The following is a 23,568-nucleotide window of genomic DNA, read 5'->3' on the forward strand; positions in this document are numbered from 1 at the left end:
TGTGTGTGTGTGTGTGTGTGTGTGTGTGTGTGTGTGTGTGTGTGTGTGTGTGTGTGTGTGTGTGTGTGTGTGTGTGTGCGCGTGTTTGTGTGTGTTTTTCATTAACACACGAGTGCAAAAGTGTATAAAGTAGGAGTAGGCCTAGAGGTAGGCCTACTCTTACAATCAGATGTAATTACAAAACTAGAAGTATCATATTATATGGTTTCAACTATGTAATATCATAATACTAGTGTTGTAATTACATCTGTAGTCTACTTCATACAAGTATTATCTTGTATAGGCCTACTAGTCTTGTTGTAGGCCTATTGAGTCTTGTTGGTAACAGTAGCCTGAAGAAGGGGGAGTAGGCCTATTGTTTTTGCCAGTTTAATGATAAATAGTAAGTATGTCTAACAGGCTTGGGTCAAATCAATTAGCTTTTTTTCTCTTTGTGTTTGCTTTATGGAACAAAAAGCTCTGGCAGTGCTAAAAACATACGACAATACCCACAATCCACCATACCCATATCCATCCAATCAACGTTTAGAAAATACCGTAGGCGGGGCTAGTAGCAGAACCTTAATAACCTTAACCGCATGGAGAACACACGATGCGAACTCCTTGAATTTATTGGACGACATGTGAGTCAATCTTCCTCTACGATTTGACAATCGGTTGTGCAGTGGAAAACCGGGAAGTATTGAGGACCATCTAACATGCGAGACCTCCGGATTATAGCAGTCGTTGTTGCTAATGTAAGTAAGGGAGGTATGCAGTAGCGCAAGGGGTAGTGTTTTTGAAAACAAACAACTCCAGTAAGTCTTTTGTAGGAATTGAGATTTTGAATTAACTTTGTCTCGCTATCGCAGAATCTCGCTGGTTGCACTATTTGCCTGCTTTGTCGCTATGCGGTCGGACACGTCAAATGCTTGCTAGTGTTATCGCATCATCTGCGCGATATTCCTCTCGCCCTCTCTATCTATCCGTCCTTTGCTCGACTGTCGTAGTCCACCCACAGCACCGCTCGAGACTCATCCAGAGACCACAGATCAACATGCAGGCTGCCCGGAATACCGCTGTTTGCGAAGGAGCCTCCCTTGCATCCGAAGCAGCCAGGGGTAGAGCTGACAGAGCCAGTCCCTCTAGGCTTGTGATCACCGACAGAACCCGGAGGACACCGAGTCCAAGAGGGCCAAACGGGGACGAAGACTCGGAAGCAGAGTCCTATCGGGGCGGTAGGACTGATGCTGTCGACAGGGACACGCGCAACAGAGCCTTCGCATGGTGCCGAGACTTCTTGTCAGGCTCGTGGAAGAAAATCTCTGTGGAGGACTTTCAAATCAGCATCGTCAGGTGAGTTCATGTTCATGTGATTTTTATAATATGGTTTATAGTATGGAACGAACCTCACCACGCTAATGAAGAGTAATAACAATGTAATGTATCCAAGAGTAATAACACTGTATCCACTACATGCATTGCGCACATTAAAAGGCCTTGCCTGCCTCTTTCTTTTCTTTCCTTGTTTTGGTAGCGGGGGCCTGAGTAACCTCCTGTACAAGTGCAGTTTGCCTGACCATGTTCGCCCAGAGGGAGACGAGCCGCCCCGTGTGCTCCTACGGGTGTATGGAGCCATTCTACAGGTAGAGTGTGATGATGCCCCACACACACACACACACACACACACACACACACACACACATACACACACACACACACACACACACACACACACACACACACACACACACACACACACACACACACACACTATGTTTTCTGTCCATAAATGAATTGACTGGTTACTTTGGAGCAAATGCATTGAGACCGTTTTTTTTCCTCCCTCACTTTTTCATGTGTTTGTGTGTGTGATGTCCAGGGTGTGGATTCTCTGGTCCTGGAGAGTGTGATGTTTGCTATCCTGGCAGAGCGATGTTTGGGCCCTCGTCTATTTGGCATCTTCCCTGAGGGAAGACTGGAGCAATACATACCTGTAAGTAGTGTCTCTCTCTCACCACTTCCCAATGTCAAGTGTTCTGACCTTGGTAGTGCGTGAAACACTCAGTGATTGGATACTCTTTGGTGAACTCCACGGACTATCTAATCACTAGGCACTACCTCACGCACTACCAAGGCTAGAACACTTGACATTGGAAAATGGTCTCTCTCTGTCTACGTCTCTCTCTCTCTCTCAATGTTTTTCTATTAACCCATTGTAGCCTGATGCTGTGTATACTTTGACCTTTGGCACCTGGAGCGACATATACTCTGCATTTAGGCTCTAGAGAGTTGAGTTTTTCTATGAAATATGTGGGTATGTAAAAGCTGAATGAACACATTCTAATGCAAAATGAAGGTTCTAGCTTTTAATTGCAACTTATTTCATGTATTTATGTGCTTTGGAGGTTTTCCCAAATTTTCCCAAAAAGGGCTTAGGCATTCAGCAGGTGTTTTTTGCAGGCGCCTTAGGCTAAAATGGATTAAACTATAGTTCACTTTATAACAGTATACAGTTTATGTATACTTTTGTAATCATCGAGTCCCTTATTAATGTAGTTTACTGCTTGTGTAAAACTTTCAGCCAGTGGCATTTCCACCTTTACTTATTTTAGGGTCTGCCACAGCTTCCTGCCTACATCACACATCTGCAGTCACACCTCACAGCAGTCTCTCTCTCTCTCTCTCTCTCTCTCTCTCTCTCTATCTCTATCTATCTATCTGTCACTCAGTCACTCTCTCACACACACACTCCACTCCAAATTACAAATACATACCCTGCCTGCCCTGCTTTCTCCTGCTCACCTCACACACGCACACACACACACACACACACACACACACACACACACACACACACACACACACACACACACACACACACACACACACACACAAGCGGTACACTCTTTTCCATTGTCTATGCTTTTCCCAACAGAGCAAACGCTTGCGTACGGAGCAGCTGGCCATTCCGGAGCTTTCCGCTGAGATCGCCACCAAGATGGCGCGCTTCCACGGCATGAACATGCCCTTCAACAAGGAGCCCAAGTGGCTGTTTGGGACCATCGACAGGTAGGCAGACACATAAACACACACGCACGCATGCACACACACACACGAACGCACACACACACACATGCATACACGCATAAGCACAGGCACACAAACACACATACACCAATTTTACCATACACACACACACTAAGTTTACCACATGTATGCACACATGCTCATTTTATTCCACATGTACCCATCACTGCTTTACTTGATCATTTTTGTCCACAACTCCGTATAATTCACAAAAGGACACATTCAGCAGTTGCAACTCTACTTAGCAGTTGGGTATGGGTTTTTGTGGACGGATACACACACAGAGACAAACACGGGGAAAAAAGCAGGTTAAGAGCAAGTAAGAGGACAGCATTGTCTTAGGTATGATATTAAGTAGGCCATACTGTTTGTCACCAGATCATGACATCAGTGGAATACTAGGTAGGATACTGATAATTCCAAGTACTAGTCTATTTACAAACACTAAAATCAGAAAGTAGAGAGCAAACTGACCTATGACATGAGTGATAACCGTGGTGAGATTATAGGGAATTTCTCAGGAAGTGAAAAGTGACCTAGACTTCACTGATAGACGAGTCTGGTGGAAGAATCATTTGAACCATAGGCATTTACACATCCCCCAATTCCCAGCACTCGTACACACACACACACACACACACACACACACACACACACACACACACACACACACACACACACACACACACACACACACACACACACACACTGTGTATGTGTATGATGAGGTTTATTATGTTACATAATCCAGTTCTGGTTCAACAGTCCCTATCTTGTCCCAGATAAGATACCAGGAGAGTGAATGCAGCACAGCACTTGGAGTTCAGTGTCATTTTTTATTTAGTTTGTGACATTCAGAAAGGAAGAAGACTGTTGAGGTCGAAACGTTATCCTGTCATGAAATTATAAAATACAACAAAAAGGATTCTAAGTGTGCGGACTTCTCACTCTGAAAACTACAGTAGGCCATCGTCCTGCACCTTTTCCTGGAATGTGCACAATCCTCTCCTTCAACATTCAGGAAAGAACACAAAACAAAACCTAAGCTCCTCTCAGACCAAATGCATCCTTATCCCTAGCCTGTGTTCAACAGCAATGTTTTCTTACTGTCTGATTCGTCACCATCAACAAAATAACAGAGTCAAACAAAGAGTGCCATGTTAGGACCACAACGCATTTTCCCACAAATCAACCATTTTTTGTTCTTAGTTTTTTTCCTCTTTAGTTCATGGTCTTTTTTTTTTTTGCCACATAGGCACCTATATTGCAGGTGCGTCCGCCCACTCACGAAGGCACACGCTTACTCAACACAGTTTACTTTAGGGTGTCTATTTGTGTTGTGGTTGGTTGGTTCATCTGTACATCTGATGTGTGTGTACGTGTGATGTACCAGGTACATGGAGCAGATCAAGACTTTGAAGTTTGTGCGAGAGGCCCACGTGAAGAAGTTCAACAAGCTGATGAAGCACGACCTGCCCAGTGAACTGGAGAACCTCAGGTCAGCACGCAGAGACAAGCTGTCTGTCTGTCTGTCTGTCTGTCTGTTTTGTTTTGTTTGAGGATTTGGTTGTCTTGTTTGAAACATCCAACAACTTACAGACTAATGTTGTTTCTTTTGCCTTCTTATGCTAGTATAACAACTGTAGAGAGAGAGAGAGAGAGAGAGAGAGAGAGAGAGAGAGAGAGAGAGAGAGAGAGAGAGGAGAGAGAGAGAGAGAGAGAGAGAGAGAGAGAGAGAGAGAGAGAGGAGAGAGAGAGAGAGAGAGAGAGAGAGAGAGAGAGAGAGAGAGAGAGAGAGAGAGAGAGAGAGAGAGAGAGATATGCTCATTGGAGCGAACAACCTGTTAGGTCAGCACGACCTTAAAGAGTCAACCGAGTTAGGGGAGAAGAATTTAGGCAAAAATGAGGAAGGACATTCCATAGTATGTGTGTTTGTGTGGGTGTGTGTGTGTGTGGAGGTGAACAGCTGAGTCAGATGACGGTGGAGATGAAGATGAACAAAGGTCTCTGTGTGATGTCATATCGCGCCGTCAGACTGGAGACGGGCTCTGGTCACTGGGTTCAGCTGTGTATGTCTAGTAGTCACACTGTACCCTGCTCAGGTCGCTATAAAGTAGAAGTGGGTGTGTTTTGACTGATGTATACAATTACGTTTGTACAACACGAGTATGTGATCTTACTGTGAGTCAGTGGCACAGTGCTGCACAGACATTTTGGGAGGCAGGTGCTCGAGGAGGTGCAAGGGGCATGTGGAACTTGCGGATGTCTTACTAGGCTATAGAGCCTATATATATTGTATCGGGGCATTATTGTTGCATGCTTTTTGTCATCAAGCATGTGAAGATGTTCATATTTTAACATGGACCACCACAGTAGATTTTGACAAAAAAATGTCCAAAGAAAATAACGTTCAATTGGGTATTTTTTGTCCAGAAGAGCAAAGGGCAGGTGCTTTAGCACCACCTCGTCCCCATCTGTGAACGCCTATGCATACAGTAGTTTATACACCAGTTATTCCTCTGTACCTAATGAGGTAGGTAGGTAGGTACATTGCTGTGCTCTGCTGTGCTGTGCTGTGCTGTGCTGTGCTGCGCTGCGCTGTGCTGCGCACTGTGCAGGTCACGCTGTACTGGTCAGGTCATGCTGTACTTCACTGAGTTGGTCATACTCTGCCAGTTTGTGTTCTGTTATATTGTTATATAAATGAAGACTTCAGATGCAAAACCCCCTAAGTGCCTTTTCAGAAAATAATCTTAATTCATTTTTATTCACTACCAAGCTATCAAAATTGGATATTTTTTTATTTTATTTATGTAATATAACTATTTATATGTATTATCAAGTACATGAATGTAAACCAAACCAACAACTGGGTTCTCTAAAAATATAGAAGTGCAGGTCTTCAGAAATGGAGTTAGGGGGTTTTGCATCTGAACTCTTCAAATGCTCCAGGTAACCGCTCTGGGGTAGCACTTCACAATAACCTTCCGCTATAAATAGTTAACAAATAGTTTACAAATAGTTAACTAATGGTTTACTGTACATTTTATAGTTGTAATATATTAAGTAAAAATGAGTTAATAGTTTTAAAGTTAAGTATTTTATTATGCTTAAGTTATTGTTAATATTGTAATAAATTAGTAATACAAGTATTTTTAATAATATATTAAGTAACTTATGATTATGTTCTATAAATTATTATGTTCTATAAATGATTAGGTAGTGACTAATACATGTATTTTAATGACTTTGTAAGTGTTTAGTATGTAACTACATATGTACAGTAAACCATTAGTTAACTTTTTGTTAACTATTCATGCAGAAGGTTATGTGAAGTTACTGTGAAGTGCTACCCCCTCGGGTGTTGTGTTGTGTTGTGTTGTGTTGTGTTGTGTTGTGTTGTGTTGTGTTGTGTTGTGTTGTGTTGTGTTGTGTTGTGTTGTGTTGTGTTGTGTTGTGTTGTGTTGTGTTGTGTTGTGTTGTGCTGTCAGTGACACATCCTTAGCTCACACTGGGTTGGTTTTGTTGTTGTATTTATGCCCCATATGTTGCACTGATTTTTGTGTTGTGTTATACAAATGTTGCTTCAGTTACATTGTGATAAGGTTGTGATATGGTTTTATGGCCTGCTTATTGTGGTATTATGACATCCGTTTGTACACAGTCTGTCCGGTTGTGTTATACTCTGCCTATGCATTATGCATTGCAGGTGTGTGTGTGTGTGTGTGTGTGTGTGTGTGTGTGTGTGTGTGTGTGTGTGTGTGTGTGTGTGTGTGTGTGTGTGTGTGTGTGTGTGTGTGTGTGTGTGTGTGTGTGTGTGTGTGTGTTTCGGAAGAGGTTGTGACGTTCTGTAAAAGAAGCTCCCAGGGTCCTTATCTTTGGGCTGCGGGCCAGTGAAATACAAGACCTAAGGGCAGTGTGTGTGTGTGTGTGTGTGTGTGTGTGTGTGTGTGTGTGTGTGTGTGTGTGTGTGTGTGTGTGTTGTTTGTGCCTATGGGTCTGTGGCCCTGTCTTATGTAAGGGTTGCCTGGTAGTGTGGTAATCCATGGAGGCCCCATGTCAAACATGAGAGGTTTAGTTTGATTGCCCAATCAAATGGGGGGTCTTGCTCTCTCTCTCTCGCTCTCTCTCCCTTGCTCTCTCTCTCTCTCCCTCGCTCTCTCTCTTGCTCTCTCTCTCTCTCTGGTATTGCCTAAAGCTTAGCATATAATTAGGCGAACTGAGAGGACCTTGCATTCCACACATTCTCTGTCCACCAAGTAAATGTATGTGCGCTATCCCCATCTGAGACAGGTGCACAGATCTTAGAAGTATACACTTAATTAATGCATAGGCATATTCATAGTCATTATCAGTAAATGGAAATTAGCCCTTGGGCTACAATCTGGCATATTTACATATATGTACATGTATGTTCATTAATGTGCAATGTCCTGAAGAAATAAAGTAAAGTAAAGTAAACTTCCTCAACTCTCAGATGGTGAAAGCGCACTCTCTCTCTTAGGTACTCACTCACGCACACACACCTACATACTGTACATGCACATGAATACGTCCCCTACTCATTGTGACCTGCTATAGCATGCTCAGCCTCTCTCACTCATACATCCACTTTCACTAAGTGGGTGAGGGGTCAGGGGGACTCTGTGAGTGAGTGTGTGTGTGTGTGTGCGTGCGTGTGTCTTGAGCACTGATAGTGGTACACCACCCCCCACCCCCCCCCCTGCACTTCCTGGAAATTTGGCAGACGAGGCACAGGAAGTGTCGCTCACCCAGCAGAGTGGCAGCTGTGTACACGCACACGCACACGCACACGCACACGCACACGCACACACACACACACACACACACACACACACACACACACAGCCTTTACACACAAGATTCCGTTTCTTCTTCAGTTTTCTTCTACAAATTAGACACACTTCCATCGATCATGTAACACATTTCTGTCACGAATAACAAAGTTTTCTGTCATTTTGGGTACTCTCTGCATTTGTGTTACTCAAATTTCTCTCTCTCTCTCTCTCTCTCTCTCTCTCTCTCTCTCTCTCTCTCTCTCAGGGCGCTGCTGGCAGCGACTCATTCTCCTGTGGTGTTTTGCCACAATGACGTACAAGAAGGTGAGCGTGACACACATACAGACACATAGTGTGTGTGCAGTACTGCGCTGATATAAGGGGCCCTATTATGCTTTTCCATGTCCACCACTCAATTATTGGGTTACACGGAATCCGTTGAAAGTAAGGATGGTGAAGGCCGCATTTCACAAATTGTCCTCTTGGGGTCTAATTTCTTTACCACAGCAACATTATTCCACTGAATGCGTGGTTGCGTTTTCAATATTCCATAGCTTTTGATTCCGGTACAAGTCTACGTCACGGTGTACTTTGCATTACTGCTGTTGGGACGGAGTTTTGACGACGTCACAGACGGTTTATTTTAACTTCCTAAACCATAACGGACTACTGGACCCTAAACAATTTGGTTTCTGAAGTTATAAGGACTGCAAGAACGGAAAGACTATTCTCGGTCCTCATCCTACTAGACCTGTCTGCAGCCTGTGACACAGTCAACCACAAGATACTCCTGATGATACTCACAACCATGGGAATCACTGGTATTATCAACTCATGGTGCAACTCCTGCCTATCTGGACGCACCTTCAGTGTGTCATGGAAAACTGTCTGCGACTCAGACCCTCTCCACAGGCATACCACAAGGATCAGTGCTGGGGCCCTTTCTGTTCGCAATGTACACCTCCTCCCTGGGACGTGTGATTCGAACACATGGGTTCTCCTATCACTGCTATGCTGATGACACCCAGATGTACCTGTGGTTCCGTCCAGATGACTCCATGGTTCTTCAGCCTACCTCACAGACCTGTCAACACGGATGAAGGACCACCACCTACAGCTGAACCTGTCCAATACAGAGCTCCTAGTAATCCCAGCTAAAGAGTCACTCTGTCACAGCATCAACCTCAAGATGGGCTCCACCACTGTGACCCCTTGGCGTCATGATTGATGATGAGCTGTCATTCTCCACCCACATCAACTCAGTTGACCGGACCTGCCGATTCCAGATGTCCAACATGCGGAAAATCAGTCATGCCCCGTGTTGACTACTGCAACTCCCTCCAGGCAGGTCTGCCCGCTTGTGCGTTAAAACCACTGCAGATGGTCCAGAATGTGGTGGCACGTTTGGTTTTCAGTCAACCCAAAAGGACCCATTACTCCTCTGTTCAGTGAGTTGCACTGGCTACAGATTGCCGCCCAAATCAAGCACAAGGCTCTGACCCTTGCCTACAAAACCAGCACAGGAACCGCCCCAGCCTATCTGAATGACGCACTAAAGCCTTGTGTTTCTGGAAGAGAACTACGTTCCTCCAACACAGGTCGTCTGGCCCTGCCGCCTGCTCGCTCTAAGCAATCCCAGTCAAGACTGTTCTCTGTTGTTGTTCCTCAATGGTGGAACAGCCTCCCATAGTGAAAGTGAAGTGAAAGCCCATTGGGAAACTCCAACTCCCATTGTCATTGTGACACAGCACTCCACAGCACACAAGTGAACACTGCACACTGCACACAACGAAATTGCATTTATGCCTCACCCGTGCAAGGGGGCAGCCCTCAGTGGCGCCCCATGGGGAGCAGTGCGGTGGGACGGTACCATGCTCAGGGTACCTCAGTCATGGAGGAGGATGGGGGAGAGCACTGGTTGATTACTCCCCCCACCAACCTGGCGGGTCGGGAGTCGAACCGGCAACCTCTGGGATGCAAGTCTGACGCCCTAACCGCTCACCCATGACTGCCCTAGGCCCATAGGCAGCAAGATAAGGCACATCGCTCTTAGCCTCTTTGTCTACCCAACTCACTGAATGTTTTTGCACAATTGCCTTTTTATTTTTTATTGAGTTGTTATTTTTCCCCTCCCTGACTATTACCTGTGTTATACGTGTCTTGACATGTCTATGTGGGCATTACTATGTGTATTTATATACACTACATGACACCTAAATTTCCCCCTCGGGATCAATAAAGTTACTCTACTCTACTCTAGCCTTTAAGAAGCAAGTAAAAACTCTACTCTACTTAGCCATGTGTTAATGTACCTTAGCATCTGCACTTGTTCTGTATATTTCCTGTGCACTTTGTTTTTACTAGTGATGTCAGCTATGATCATGTCCTCGATTGTAAGTCGCTTTGTTTAAAAAAAGCGTCTGCCAAATGCATTGTAATGTAATGTAATGTAATTGCAGAGACAGTACATCCAATGCTGCTTGTCTGCACACTGTCAATCGCAGCCACATATCTGAATTTGAGAGTATTGTGATGTCATAATAGCCCCTTTGTGAAAACACCAGTGTAGTTACAAGAATAGTGTGGGATTTCGCCATTGCGGGACCAAAAGTTGATTCAATCGCGCAAGTGAAAAAAAAAGCCTAATAAACCATACGTCAAATACAGCCTCGCTTATATACACTCATCAGTGGCCCAAGTTAGGATTTTTGTTTGATTGTGACATTAAAAGTTGAATTTTATACATTGAAAAAAATCAGTAGGCCTACGGATACAGTGTCAGAAAGAGTTGCTGAAGGAGGAAGTGGTCGTCGAAAAGCAGAACGTGGTAATCCAAGTTACCAAAACACTTGAAAGTGAGTAAAAGCCTCGAATCTCCTCTCTCTTCGCGTCAGGTCGGTTTTGCATTATGCTTACATCATGCGCTAACCTTTGTTTGTTAAGATGTGAACACCTTACACTGCTGACACCGATGTATATTATTTGAAGCGTAACATAGAAGACGTGCGCTCGTTTTATCCAAATAACACCACTTGGGCACAGTAGTCATTTGCATGCTACCTGGACCAGCAATGTTGGCAACGCTTAGCCAGTTATATAGAGCTCGAAAGTCCCGCCCCTTAGTTCCGCGTTTCACGGGACCTAAGCCGACCATCTAACAACGTGGTAGAGAGTAAATATCTTCTGATCTCAGTCATGATATGCGCTGGGCTACAAATATGCTGTTTAAGATGATAGATAAAGATTATTCATGCAGAAGTATCAATGTTTTGTTCCGAGGCCGTCGCCATGAAAAATGTGAAGAAACACAGCTTTCTAAAAAATGTGGGGGTTTGTACGAAAAATTAAGCAAAAATATCAGAAACAACATATATGGAGCTCGTGGCACAACTCGAAGGGGATCGAAATGCCATTTTAATACCGCCATTGGATTACATGCTACGATTTCCGGCTAAAAATGCCTTTGAGGTCCCATGAAATCGGGGGAAGTGACGTCACTTTCGAGCTCTATAGGCCTACTATGTGTGTAGGCTATGCATAGGCTACAGTACAGCAATTCAAATGTATGCTACGCAGTTTATGTTCATCATTCATATCTGCAACAGCAACATGGATATTGGTTTTATTATTATCATGTCACGTAGCCTGGCGACGCCATCCTATGTACTTCCACCCAAAGACTTTGGCTCCATACATAAACTGGCTCCTAGCTCGGTTTGCTCACAGTTCTGCCAATCAGCGAGCAGTTGAGAGTGGTGACATAGAACTCCGCCACTGTGTCGGTTACTGATTGGTTAAGGTAACTCTATTCACACTTGTTATTTGTATGCTTTGGCAACACTGTAGTACTATTGTAATAGTCATGCTAATAAAGGACAATTTGAATTAAAATTTGAATTCGGAACTCCAATTGATTTAAATTGCTGAGTAAGGTCAGACCATATTCCACCATCCATGGAAACGGATTCCTCTTAGCTTGCTCCAGACTGACGGAGTCAATAGTCTGCTTTCGCCCAGGCTACATGTCAAGTGCATCTGCATCAACATGGATCGACTGGCGACTTGAACTCGTCGTGTTCATGAGTCTGTAATAGCGTAGCCGTAGCCTATCATATTTTGTTTTAACATGAAACAGAATAGGCCATTATTGTTTTTGCTGGTGAAAGACAACAACCGCCAGCTTGACTTTTAGTTGGTCAACTTCACAACCCAAAATAAGTAGGCTGGAGAGAGGACTTGAGTCCCTTGATGATTGTGAAAGGGTGATCTGAACCTTCAATGTTTGTCACTGCCTAAAATTGATTGTAGGCCTACAATAAAAGACAATTGTGACTAATTTGCACATAGTTTGTAAGTTCTTGGGTGTAGCCAAAATTGGCAATAGGATGAGCATTTCAAAGTTTGCTGAGTAATTTTGATGACTGGTGGCAGCGGCATATCATCAAGATTGTAAAAAAAAATCTTGTCCTGTCGATAAATGCAAAAGAACAGAACAACAATGAATCAGAGACTAGGCCTTGGTATTATTATTACAGCCAGTTTGAATCCAATCAATCGAGGATTGCCGTTGAAATGTTTCATACTGCGCCAAGTTTTCAGAACTTTGAAGGTCTAAAATGTTGTACTTCCACGCGTTTCAGACAGGGTAGAGTAGGGTACATGTACACAATGATAAAAAGAATGGACTTGAAAACACTTGGTCGTTGGAAATATAAACTCCACTACACACAGTAAAGCAAAATATTAACAGTCAAAGTTATCATACATTGCATAATAGGGCCCCTATGCATGACTGTTTTCTGAGCACTGAAGAAGTTGGTGTATGGCTTAAAATAAGCCAAATTTTTTTCAAAAGTTCTGTTCAATAACTTTTTTTCCTTTAATCCATGAATGCTGTCAAGTCTTATCATTATGCCTGATGATTGTGTAATCACTGTTTAATTAGTAATTTGTCATGATGAGATGCCGTAATGACTTAAAGAGAATGAATTGCTCCGCAGGGAACATACTAATGTTGGACGGGCGAGATGCAAAAGCCACTGAGAAGCTGATGCTTATCGACTTTGAGTACAGCAGCTACAACTACAGGTTAGCTACCACACACACACACACACACACACACACACACACACACACACGCACTCGTTGAGAAAACCCATTTGCATCATTAACACACAGATCACCAGCAGCACATCAAACATCAAGTTAGAATACAGCAGCTGTAATTGCTGGCAGTCAATGCTCGGTTACACACATCACCACCATAGCAAAACACCATACTTCTGCTGATCTGCGGAACTGGATGTGGGATTCATTGCCTTTTTATACCTTGCCTCACCAGTCCCGCCAAACAAACCGGTTCGAGAGTTAGCCACATGACTATGCCAATAGTTGCTGGCTGAGCGATCCTCCTTGAGTGTGCTGAAGTGTTGTAAACAGAAGTGTGTGTTGGGAGAGGATGTATGCTGCTGATCTAAATGCAACATATTCCATGCTTCCAGATTTTCATATTTTTTTGTGTTTTGATAAACTCGTATGTTCTTCCCTCCATTTTCCGTAATGTCTGTCACACACAATTGGTGATCTGCATAAAAATACTGTCGCGAGCCATCATTAAGCTGGTGGACAGTAGTGTAGAGAGAGGGAGAAAGCCATTCAAGTCTGTTTTTTTCCCCTGTTCACATGCCAACGCGAAAGTTTTCAAAAATCTTCACTTTTATTTTGGCAGAGTTTTAGAAGTAATCATTTTCCGAGAAAAGTTCAGTTGCAAAAAAAATATCTAAGCATATCTCTTAGGTCTGCCTGTGACATTCCCTATTGGCCTGGTGTGAGTGGTTATGAGATGTGTGACTTCATCTACCAAGGTGTAGCTACGGTTACTATGGAGTCTTCTGAAAACACTGAGCTGTTGATGTAAAGTTTAAGGCTTTAATTGGGCATGATGGTGAAAGTGTGACAGGAAAGAGACAAAGCTGCCAGAAAGGACCCACACACAAAATATCATGAAGCATGGGAGCAATTAAGATAGCAAAAAATGCTCAACTTTGAAGCTAACTAGCTACATGTATGAAATTGATCCTAACCTATATGCCGCACGTGTGCTGCAGGGGCTTTGACTTCGGGAACCACTTCTGTGAATGGATGTACGACTACACCTACGACCAATGGCCCTTCTACAAGGCCAGCCTGGACCACTACCCAACCAGGGAACAACAGGTGAGGCCTATCCCACACCAAAGACTGCCGTGTCTTTTAACATTCGGGTCCGGAGTCTGGACCCCATGGGGTCACTTGGAATTCAAATGGGGTCACCTGATATGTCTAGTGGTGACAAAAAGAATACTGATAAATGTTGCTAATTCATATATTATAATAGCTAACTAGTATTCTGATTGAAACACTGCATGTAATCTTAGACTTGCATAGATATTCATTTAATAGCCAAGTTGGCTCAGTTGTGGGGGGAGGGTTTTGACAGGGAAAAAATACGAATGGGGTCCAAAGAGATCCTGGCCAGTGCTTAATTTGTCAAGTCGGAGGTCCCGGAGCGCTAAGGAGGAGTAGCTCCGGCGCAAAAAAAAGCGCATGGTGTAAGGGGGGGTGGGGGGTGGGGGTGTGGTTCGAACAATTGGGGATGCATGCGCAATATCAAATACAAATATGGAACGGTATAAATACGATTCCTGCTACTGAGTGCTGGGAATATTCTGATTTCATTTGGGAAAATGGGCAGTGGACTAATCAGCATGCAGGCCAATGCCAAAAGGAAAGTTTGTTAGTTTGCTCTTGTAAACGCAGCATCACACATCCTTCATCTGTAGACCTACGTGCCAAGAGCGAATTCGGAAACATGCAGTAGGACCGAATACCCTGCGCAGTTTCATACTCTCTGCATAACCATATACAATTAGGCTAATACAACGCAAAGCCCAGATCACATTTGCTGGTCCCCTTTTCTAGTCGCCATTATGACTAATGTTGAAGAAAATTAAGACTGATAAAAATCGTCGATATCCCTCGACACTTTAGGCCTATAAAGTGCCCTCGATCCCCACTCATTCAGTTACATCTCCAGTCACTGAATAGAAATGCAGTTACTAAAATGAAACCATGCACCTGAAAATATAAGCCGCTTGTCTTAAACGGCGCACTCTTTCAATTTAGGATTGCGTCTTTGACAGCCAGACATAGAGCACATGGGGCTGCCGCGGGAGCAGAGGTGGAAATATCAACTTCGCTGAATAAATAGCCTATCCTTTGAACTGTGTAGGCTACAGCAATCGCAGATGATTAGCTTCTTGGATATTTTGTAAAGGTTAACTTGCAATTAACAAGGAAAGGTGCTTTCAATCCCCCTCGAGAATATGCGTTGTGTCTTCAAATTTCCACCTGTCAACAGCAGATCTAGACTCCCACCTCAACGAACAGCGCGACATTTGTCTGCAAGGAGTAGGCGGCCTAAACTTGGCTGATAACTTAAACTTTACAGTAGGCTATGCAAGGCTAGACAGCGGGTTAACCAATCAGGCCCCTACTGTTGCGTTAGTAATGTTTAAGATAAAGATGACTCAGGGTAGGCTATCAGAAATAAACAAGACAGCGCAGATGACTTTTAGTGTTTAATATGGCCACAATGCCGTGTTAGATCTAGGCTATCTAAGCAATTCGTATCATTTTATGAAACCTCAAATCGGACGTAATGGCCTTAGTTTGTACCCAGTATTTTTCAAACCTCCCTCAGGTTTATGGTAATTGTCCCTAGCACTTTTGAAATCAAACTGACGTGGTTATAAGTAGCATCTCGTTTCATGGGACAAATTAGAATTGAGAAACATAGATATATATTTAACCAGACATTAACACGAAACATACTTTAATTTATGTATTTATTTATTATTATTATCATTATTTAAATATCGTTTGTCAAGATCCAGCTGGGGGAACGCACCTCAGAGCTCCCGAAGCGCGCCTCAGAGCTTCTGGAGCTAACTCCGCCTTGCTTCCCCTCAAATTAAGCACTGGTCCTGGCCCAAAAGAGGTTGGGAACCACTGCCCACCTATATTGAACCTCCACAACCCCTTACCATACCTACCATGTTTGCAGTTGCAGACTACCCTAAGCAAAACTATTGGTTGAAGATGACCACATAACCAAGCGCCATCTCAAAACACAAAACACTTACAAATTCATGATGTTCGTGATGTATGCACCACTTCGGTATTTCACAAAACAAGGCAGCATCACAAGCTACTGTTGATGATAAGCAGATTGTAGCACTGCTGTGGGTACTATATATCAGTCAGGTGGTAAAACATGCCCCCTGGTGGATGTAGTGGGAATAGCCGCACGACTTGTATTTCGTTTGACCATTTTCATTCGCTCACCTTTTGGTTTGTTTTGTCTTTAAGTCATATGCATGTGCCTCCTCTGTTTGTTTGTCTTAATCTTGTCTTGGCCAGGACTCCCTGGAAGAAGAGGTTTCATGCCTCAATGGGACCTTCCTGGATAAATAAAGGTCAAATAAATAACATAGATAATTAAGCTACATCAAGTGTGTCCGTGTGTATTTGCGTGTGTGTGTGTGTGTGTGTGTGTGTGTGTGCGTGTGTGCGTGTTTGTGTGTGTGTACAGCTCCACTTCATCCGCCACTACCTGACGGAGACGGGTGGTTATGGGGACAGAGAGGACCACCTGCAGGTGGAGGAGGAGCTGATGGTGGAGGCCAACCGGTGAGCTCCGTCTCCTTGACACTACCACGGCAACCACACCACACGCCAGAACAGCCGGCCAACAGAACGGCGTGTGTGTGTGTGTGTGTGTGTGTGTGTGTGTGTGTGTGTGTGTGTGTGTGTGTGTGTGTGTGTGGTGTGTGCGTGCACGCGGTGCGATCTGTCTGGAGAATGATGTAGCACTGATGACTACAGGACAGGGCATCATGGTGAAGGATAGAATATGATAAATATTGACCAGAGTTGTCAGTCTGCACTGGTAAAAGTTATGTAAGTGTGTATAGTTATGCGCTGGTAAACCTTGTGTCAATGTTGGGGGTGTAAATAATCATCTATTTGAATCGATGCATCAGTCCAACAGCCCACGATTCAATTAATCGATTCCTCCACAGGAGAATTGATTTATCGTTATTAATCAATTTTTGTAATTATTGCACTCGTTCTGTGAGGCATTTTATTTGCTCATGCAGTAATAATAATACTGACCATACTAGAGATGCCCCTCAAATGAAATGCACACAGATATTTCAGCTCTTGTTGATGTATTTAACATTTCACACACAAGCCAAGCCTGTAAGGTAAAGAAAAATAACAAAAAAATTAACCATTGATTTGAATTGAATCTAAATGAATTGTGGAGCATTCTTAAGAATCAAAAATAATTGAATCGCTTGCCTTAAAAAAAATCGATATCGAATGGAATCACCATGAAGGGTGTGATTTACACCCATGGACAGTGTGTTACTGTAGGTAGGCACTGTTAGAATTTACCTCAATATGTTGTAGTTATGAACGATAGTTTAACTATCAGTGGGAGACACGGGTAAAAGTTATGTCAATATGTCAAACAGTACACAGGTACAATGTATTTTCATTGTTGTACACTGGTAAAAGTAACCTTAATTGGCATACAGTAGGTACCCACTGGCTTCACATTTCTTCTTGTATGTACTTGTAAATGTTATCTTATTGTGTTGTAGGTATACACTGGTAAGGAAAAATGTCTGCTCATTTAATCGCCAAGCTTACGGTGAGCATACCTTCCAGGGAGGAGGCTCTGTTGACCGAAAGCTTTGCGATTAAATAAGCAAAACGATTTAGAAGTGCAGACATTTTCTTAGTTCAGCGTTTTAATTTATGTGTAGCACCTTTTAATCGCTAGTGCGGTGTAATATGCGTAGATACTGTACACTGGTTAACTCAATGCCAATGTGTCGAAAGTATGCCCTGGCTTCACATTTCTACTGATATATCATTGTAAATGTTATCTTATTGTGTTGGAGGTATACACTTAGGTACATGTTATCCAAATGTGGTAATGCGGTAACACTTTACTTAAAGCCAACATTATAAGCGCATTTATAACAAATTGTGTGTAAAATGTGCATTATAATTACTTGTAACGTATTATGACTAGACTCATAATGCGTCATGATGCTTTATATTAACAGTTATGAATAACCGTGAATCTAATGCATTATAAATCCAAGGGTGTCATGAGTGCTCATGACTGGCTATAAACTACAGGCTGCGTGATGGGGCTTATAGTATATGAGTACTGTGATGGAGTGACCATCACTAGGGTTGTGGGTGTGTTCTGACTAACATGCCAACGAGCCTGGCTCTTTGGTGTAGCGGTCAGAGCCCCGGTTTACTACCCCAGAAGGTCTGGGTTCAAGTCCCAGCTGGGCAACTCTACTCCCCTTCGCTACAAATGGTGTCAGAAGTGGGATGGTACAGTGAGGCCATCGGAAGCATACCCATGGTGTGTGAGCCGTAATTCCATGTGAGGGACCCCCAGGATTGGTGACCCCCGTGTGAGGGACCTCAGTGATAGGTGAAGCATTGATGATGGGGCACACTGGATGGGAGAAGCATGATGGGCAGTTGCGTGAGGGACACCATGAGTGTGTGAAGCGCACGGGTGCGCTTCCCGAAGGGGAAGGCAATGTGATGGAGTGACCATCACTAGGGTTGTGGGTGTGTTCTGACTAACATGCCAACGAGCCTGGCTCTTTGGTGTAGCGGTCAGAGCCCCGGTTTACTACCCCAGAAGGTCTGGGTTCAAGTCCCAGCTGGGCAACTCTACTCCCCTTCGCTACAAGTACCTAAACCCTTCTATGCACAGACCTGGATGATAAACTGTCTATGATGCTTTAATGTTTCATGTGAGATCATAAGTCGTCAATGTGTGCTCTAAGTAAAGTGAAGTTCATATGGATGCATCTATAATGCACATCTATAATGCATCATAATGTACTGTAAGCCCCATCAGGCAGCCTGTAGTTTATATCCTGTCATGAGCGCTCATAACACCCTTGGATTTATAAAGTATTATAAACTACATTCATGGTTATGCATTGCAGTTAACATAAAGCATCATGAAACATCATCGGTGTAGTCGTAATGCTTTGTAAGTAATTATAATGTGCATTATAATTTGTTATAAATGTGCTCATAATGCGCTATAGATATGGGCTTCATAGAAAGTGTTACCGTGAATGCTATACAGTGTACACTAGTTAACTTTATGCCTATAATGTGTCGTAAGTATGCACTGGCCTGGTTAACTTGATGCCAATGTGTCGTAGGTATGCACTGGCTTCTCATTTCTTCTGGGGCCTCTGGTCCATCATCCAGGCTCGGATATCCACTATTGAGTTCGGTTACATGGTGAGTGTGTTAATGTTTATCTGAGTCTTGACTGATGTCAAGCTTTAAAAAACAAAATTTTTTAAAAGTAATCAAAATGCATGCCAAACAGATATTGTAGAAATAATTATGATCTGTAGAATTATTATCTGTAGCTAAAAAACCTTGTCGTGGTCTGGTTGTTCGATTAATTAGTTTAATTAATTGCCTTAACAGATATCCATTAAGATCAAAGTATATGGAAGTCATGGTGCCTTCAGTAGTCCAGGTGCAGGTGTAACACAGGAAAACTTGATCAATACCAAAAGTTCAGAAAACTGTGCACACTGACTGGATACTGAATACTGTTTTTTTTTTCCGTTCATGTTCGCTCCAAGGAATAGCGAGCACAGACAGCACTGTTGATGGCAACAGCCTGAAACGTCTGCTCTACCCTGCTCTAATAAAAAAAACTCCTTGTGCTTGACCTTTGTGTCTTGTTTAGTGTGCGATTCTGCTCCTACCTTATATCTTACTTCTTTTGGGTCCACGCACCTAGTTAATTTTCCTAACATCTAGAGCGCAACAATACCCTTTCCTCCTGACCGCTCCAAGGAATAAAAAAAGAACAGTATCCAGTGTGCAGTGTTTTCTGAAGTAGATATACGTAGTAGATATCCATTAACATTCCTCTTTCATCTGTTCCTTCTTTTTCTCTTTTTTGTTTTCCTTTTTGTATTTTATTTCCCCAGGACTATGCCCTATGTCGGTTTGATGCCTACTTCAAGCAGAAGAAACTTTTAACCTGAAATGAGACATGAAACCACCATAATCCCGCTTCATCTGGACGGGAGGGGTTTAAACCCCCCCCCCCCCCCCCCATAAAAAAACATGACAACTGTATGAAAGACATTGTTTTAGGAGCTATTGTAGTGTCTGAAGGTTTTGGTTAATTCATCATCTGCTCTCTATTCCTTACTCGGGCAAATAAACGATGAGACACTGACCCTGTTAGACTTGCGGGCATGACGCTGCACCTCCTTGTAATAAGAAACTTTGCAGTGCAAATGAGAAAAGTACTCTGTATCCATTTTTTTAACAGTATTTGAGCTAGTTTATTTAGAGCTTGAGGGCTTCAATACAGTTGCATAGCGCAAGATGTTTTTAGTTTTCACTTCAACACTGGCAAGTAGAGCTCTGAAGTATGCCCTCTTGTGGATGGAGGTGGTAATACAGCACAGCACAGCACAGCAGTGTGTTGTCTCCCTAGGCTAGTGGGTGCTACGCAATCCTAAATCCCTGGATCTGTTAGTCTGTTATTATTACCATGTCTGTGGCATTTAATCCAACACAAGCGCCTTTCCTCACTTCTCTGTGGTGGAATCAACATTTCCAGCTATTCTTTACTGTAATTCATTCATTCAACTTTACCTTTTCATATATTGTTTTTTTTTTTTTTTTCAAATTCAAATAATTTAACCTCACTGTAGTCCCACCTGGGTCCACAAAGCTTCTAATGGACAGTCTAATGGATTTTTTTTTAAAAAGTTTTTATATAATACTTATGTATAAAGTTGTTTTACAGGTTTCACAGGTAACAGATTTCCTGTGATGTTTTTTTTTTTTGCATGGAACAGTATTGGGCTAATCTGTTTTAATCATGCAGTTTGATAACTGTGAATGTATATACAAGAGTACCTTGTATGTGCTCTCTCTCTCTCTCTCTCTCTCTCTCTCTCTCTCTCTCTCTCTCTCTCTCTCTCTCTCTCTCTCTCTCTAGCTTTCTGTCTTTTGTACTTTGCATCTGCCTGTTCGGAAGAACATTTGTTCTTGCTCTTTAGCCTATGGTTCAGCTAATATTTTTAGTTCAAGGTTTTTAAGGTAGCAAAACCGTTGTTTTTTTTTTGTTTTCTTCAGAGTTGCACTCTTCCTCTGAAAACTGAAGACTGTCTTTTCTTCCCCCATGCCATTTGTTTTGTTTGTCCAAAGATACTAAATGATTATACTTGACTAAAAGATTTAGCCAAAAAAGATATCCCTTTTCCCTTTAAATTGTTTGTGAATGATAGAAATACACTGCATGGTTTTGGGAACAGAATAGTAAGCTTTTACTTTAACAAAGCAGCATGCAAATGAAGCAGAACTGCGAGTGAGAAAAATGTCTGTAGCCTGTATGGCCAGAAGTGACAGAATTAATGGCAGCACCCAAACTTGACCTTGAACTGTAGAAGTTGTAAGTGCATCGTTCTCTTTGCACTACTGTGGTAGAGTGGGGCCATGTAATTCCTGCGAAGCCCCTTTGGTCCGACCCGTCAATTTTGGGAATATTGATGGGTCGGATCAAACGGGCTTCGGGGAAACGCATGTTGCTCAAGTCGCTAGATTAAAATGGAAATGATTTTTGAAAAGGTGTGTTTCAGGGTGAAATGTGTTTACATGACAGAATGTGCCCACACACTGCATTTAGTTAGCATCTCAAGCTTGGGGAACTCAACTTCTTTAAAGGTCTAGATAACCCTCTTGTTTCCCACTGGTACTAACGTGGCATTAGCCATCACTAATGATGCCATGCTAACATCAACATGTTTGTTTACGCGTACGCCTCTGCTGCTCACAATCATTTCCCTGTCATTCATTTTGTATTTATTTTATTTACCCCCTGTTGTATGACATGTGTCTGACATGTATATTTATTGATAATAAACAATAATTGTAATCACAGTCTGTTGCCTATGGTGTGTATTCATTTAAAGCCAGAGGGTAGAACACACGCACGCACAAGCACACACACATACATTGTCATGGTCCAACTACTTGATACCAGTGTTGCCAGATGTGTCTGACCATTTCCAACCTAGATGCATTAAATCCCGCCCAATTCGAACCAATTTGTATTGATTTCTATGGCCATAAATCTGGTTGGGAAAAACACCCAATGCCCGTTTTTGACTAATTTTACCCGCATACGGCCATCCCAAGTAGCCCAATTGGGAGGGTAACCGCCCAACCTGGCAACACTGCTTGATACCCTAATAATGGTCAGCATTGATGAGAGGCACCCATAGAGGCACGGTTTGCCTGAGGACCGTCAACCGTAGAGTCTATTCCCCTGATAACCATATCACCCATAGACTCAGTCCTCACGGTGACTGGCTGCACCACATAGGAATGTTTCCCTCTCCAGACAGACATTAAACCTAAATAAAAAAATACAAACCTAAAAATATACAATCGCACAGAATAGTCAAGTCGGCTTGAGTTTGTTGTCAATTTCTTTATATGCACTGGTTATACAAAGAATTGAAATTACATTTCTTAATTTCCCATGCAGACATGGACATACTTTAAGTGTAGACATAGGCCTACTATAGATAGACATAGTCATACACGGTAGAAACGCAATGAGAAACAACAGACTAAGCCTCCTGTGTAGATTTCGATTCACCCAGAATGTGAAGTTTCTCATTCACATAAAAACTATGCATATGTGTATATTGTACAATTTTAATGACGTTGTAGTGTTGAAAGGTTAATTCTTAATGCCCTGTACCAAACTTCACTGATGAGTGATACTGAAGGCTCCTGTAGCATCAGATGTCAGCTCAGAGCCTCAAAGCCCTCTATGCCTAAAATAGTGCTGAGAGGCCCTGTGTGTGTGTGTGTGTGTGTTTGTGTGTGAAAGAGAGAGAGAGGAAGACAAGAGAGAATCCATGATCGTCTTGCACCAGCCAAACTCTGCAAGAATGCATGTGTTTCTGCCAGAAACAAGGAGATCGAAGGCGTTTACATTTCTCTAGCCCCAGGTAAAAAGTTAATTCAAGAAGTGCATGTTTTGGAAGCTTTCTCTCTGGACTTTTGCAGAGGCCTTATACTGAACACCAAGGCCTGGGACTGGATTTTGTCTCACAGCAGACTGAAGTGCAGCTCTCCTGGGCAGCTGAGGCAGGCAGCCAGCCTGTGCCCCCCCTTGGCATGCCGGGAAGTCTATTTAAGGCAGTCTGATCCGTCCAGCCCTGTCCTGTGCTATCTGAGACCCTGGGCTCTGTGCTCCGCTGACGTAGGCTGGGAAGTATCTCCACTGCCCCCGACTCGACCCCACCCCCCTGCCCCCCTCTTCAGCAGCAGCAGGAGGAGGAGGATGGAGGGCTTCACGGTGGGCGTTTGGGTTTTATGAGAGACAGCGATAAACAGTCACTGTTCCTGGGTTAAAGCCTGGACACCCCCTTTCAGTGACGACATGGAAAATTGGCGTTTGGCCTGTCCCAGCTTAAGAATGTGTTTGTGAGAGAGAGAGAGAGAGAGAGAGAGAGAGAGAGAGAGAGAGAGAGAGAGAGAGAGA

The 23,568-nt window shown here is 43.1% G+C and overlaps 1 protein-coding gene across 4 annotated transcripts; it reads left to right on the forward strand.

Annotated features, from left to right (window-relative positions):
- Positions 1–565: 565 nt before the first annotated feature.
- Positions 566–20,098, forward strand: chkb (choline kinase beta). Of its 4 annotated transcripts, none has more exons than XM_063197229.1 (12): positions 566–737; positions 990–1,335; positions 1,517–1,625; positions 1,862–1,975; positions 2,918–3,051; positions 4,463–4,567; positions 8,134–8,192; positions 12,869–12,956; positions 13,976–14,084; positions 16,501–16,598; positions 19,190–19,271; positions 19,982–20,098. In XM_063197229.1, the coding sequence occupies exons 2-12, from the start codon at positions 1,037–1,039 to the stop codon at positions 20,036–20,038; spliced, it is 1,254 nt and encodes a 417-aa protein (XP_063053299.1). In that variant the 5' UTR covers positions 566–737; positions 990–1,036; the 3' UTR covers positions 20,039–20,098. The 4 variants fall into 4 exon arrangements, with proteins under 4 accessions (XP_063053299.1, XP_063053298.1, XP_063053301.1 ...); XM_063197230.1 differs by having other exon boundaries at positions 608–623; XM_063197228.1 differs by having other exon boundaries at positions 566–1,335.
- The last annotated feature ends 3,470 nt before the right edge of the window (positions 20,099–23,568 follow it).

This window comes from Engraulis encrasicolus, chromosome 4, assembly GCF_034702125.1.
Source record: "Engraulis encrasicolus isolate BLACKSEA-1 chromosome 4, IST_EnEncr_1.0, whole genome shotgun sequence".
NCBI classification, from domain to species: domain Eukaryota; kingdom Metazoa; phylum Chordata; class Actinopteri; order Clupeiformes; family Engraulidae; genus Engraulis; species Engraulis encrasicolus.

Excerpts from the sequence above, each read along its gene's own strand:
- chkb (XM_063197228.1), top strand. The coding sequence starts at position 908 with ATGCTTGCTAGTGTTATCGCATCATCTGCGCGATATTCCTCTCGCCCT. Across the intron at positions 14,085-16,500 it reads ACCCAACCAGGGAACAACAG|CTCCACTTCATCCGCCACTA; the intron begins GTGAGGCCTATC and ends GTGTGTGTACAG. Across the intron at positions 19,272-19,981 it reads CTATTGAGTTCGGTTACATG|GACTATGCCCTATGTCGGTT; the intron begins GTGAGTGTGTTA and ends TTATTTCCCCAG.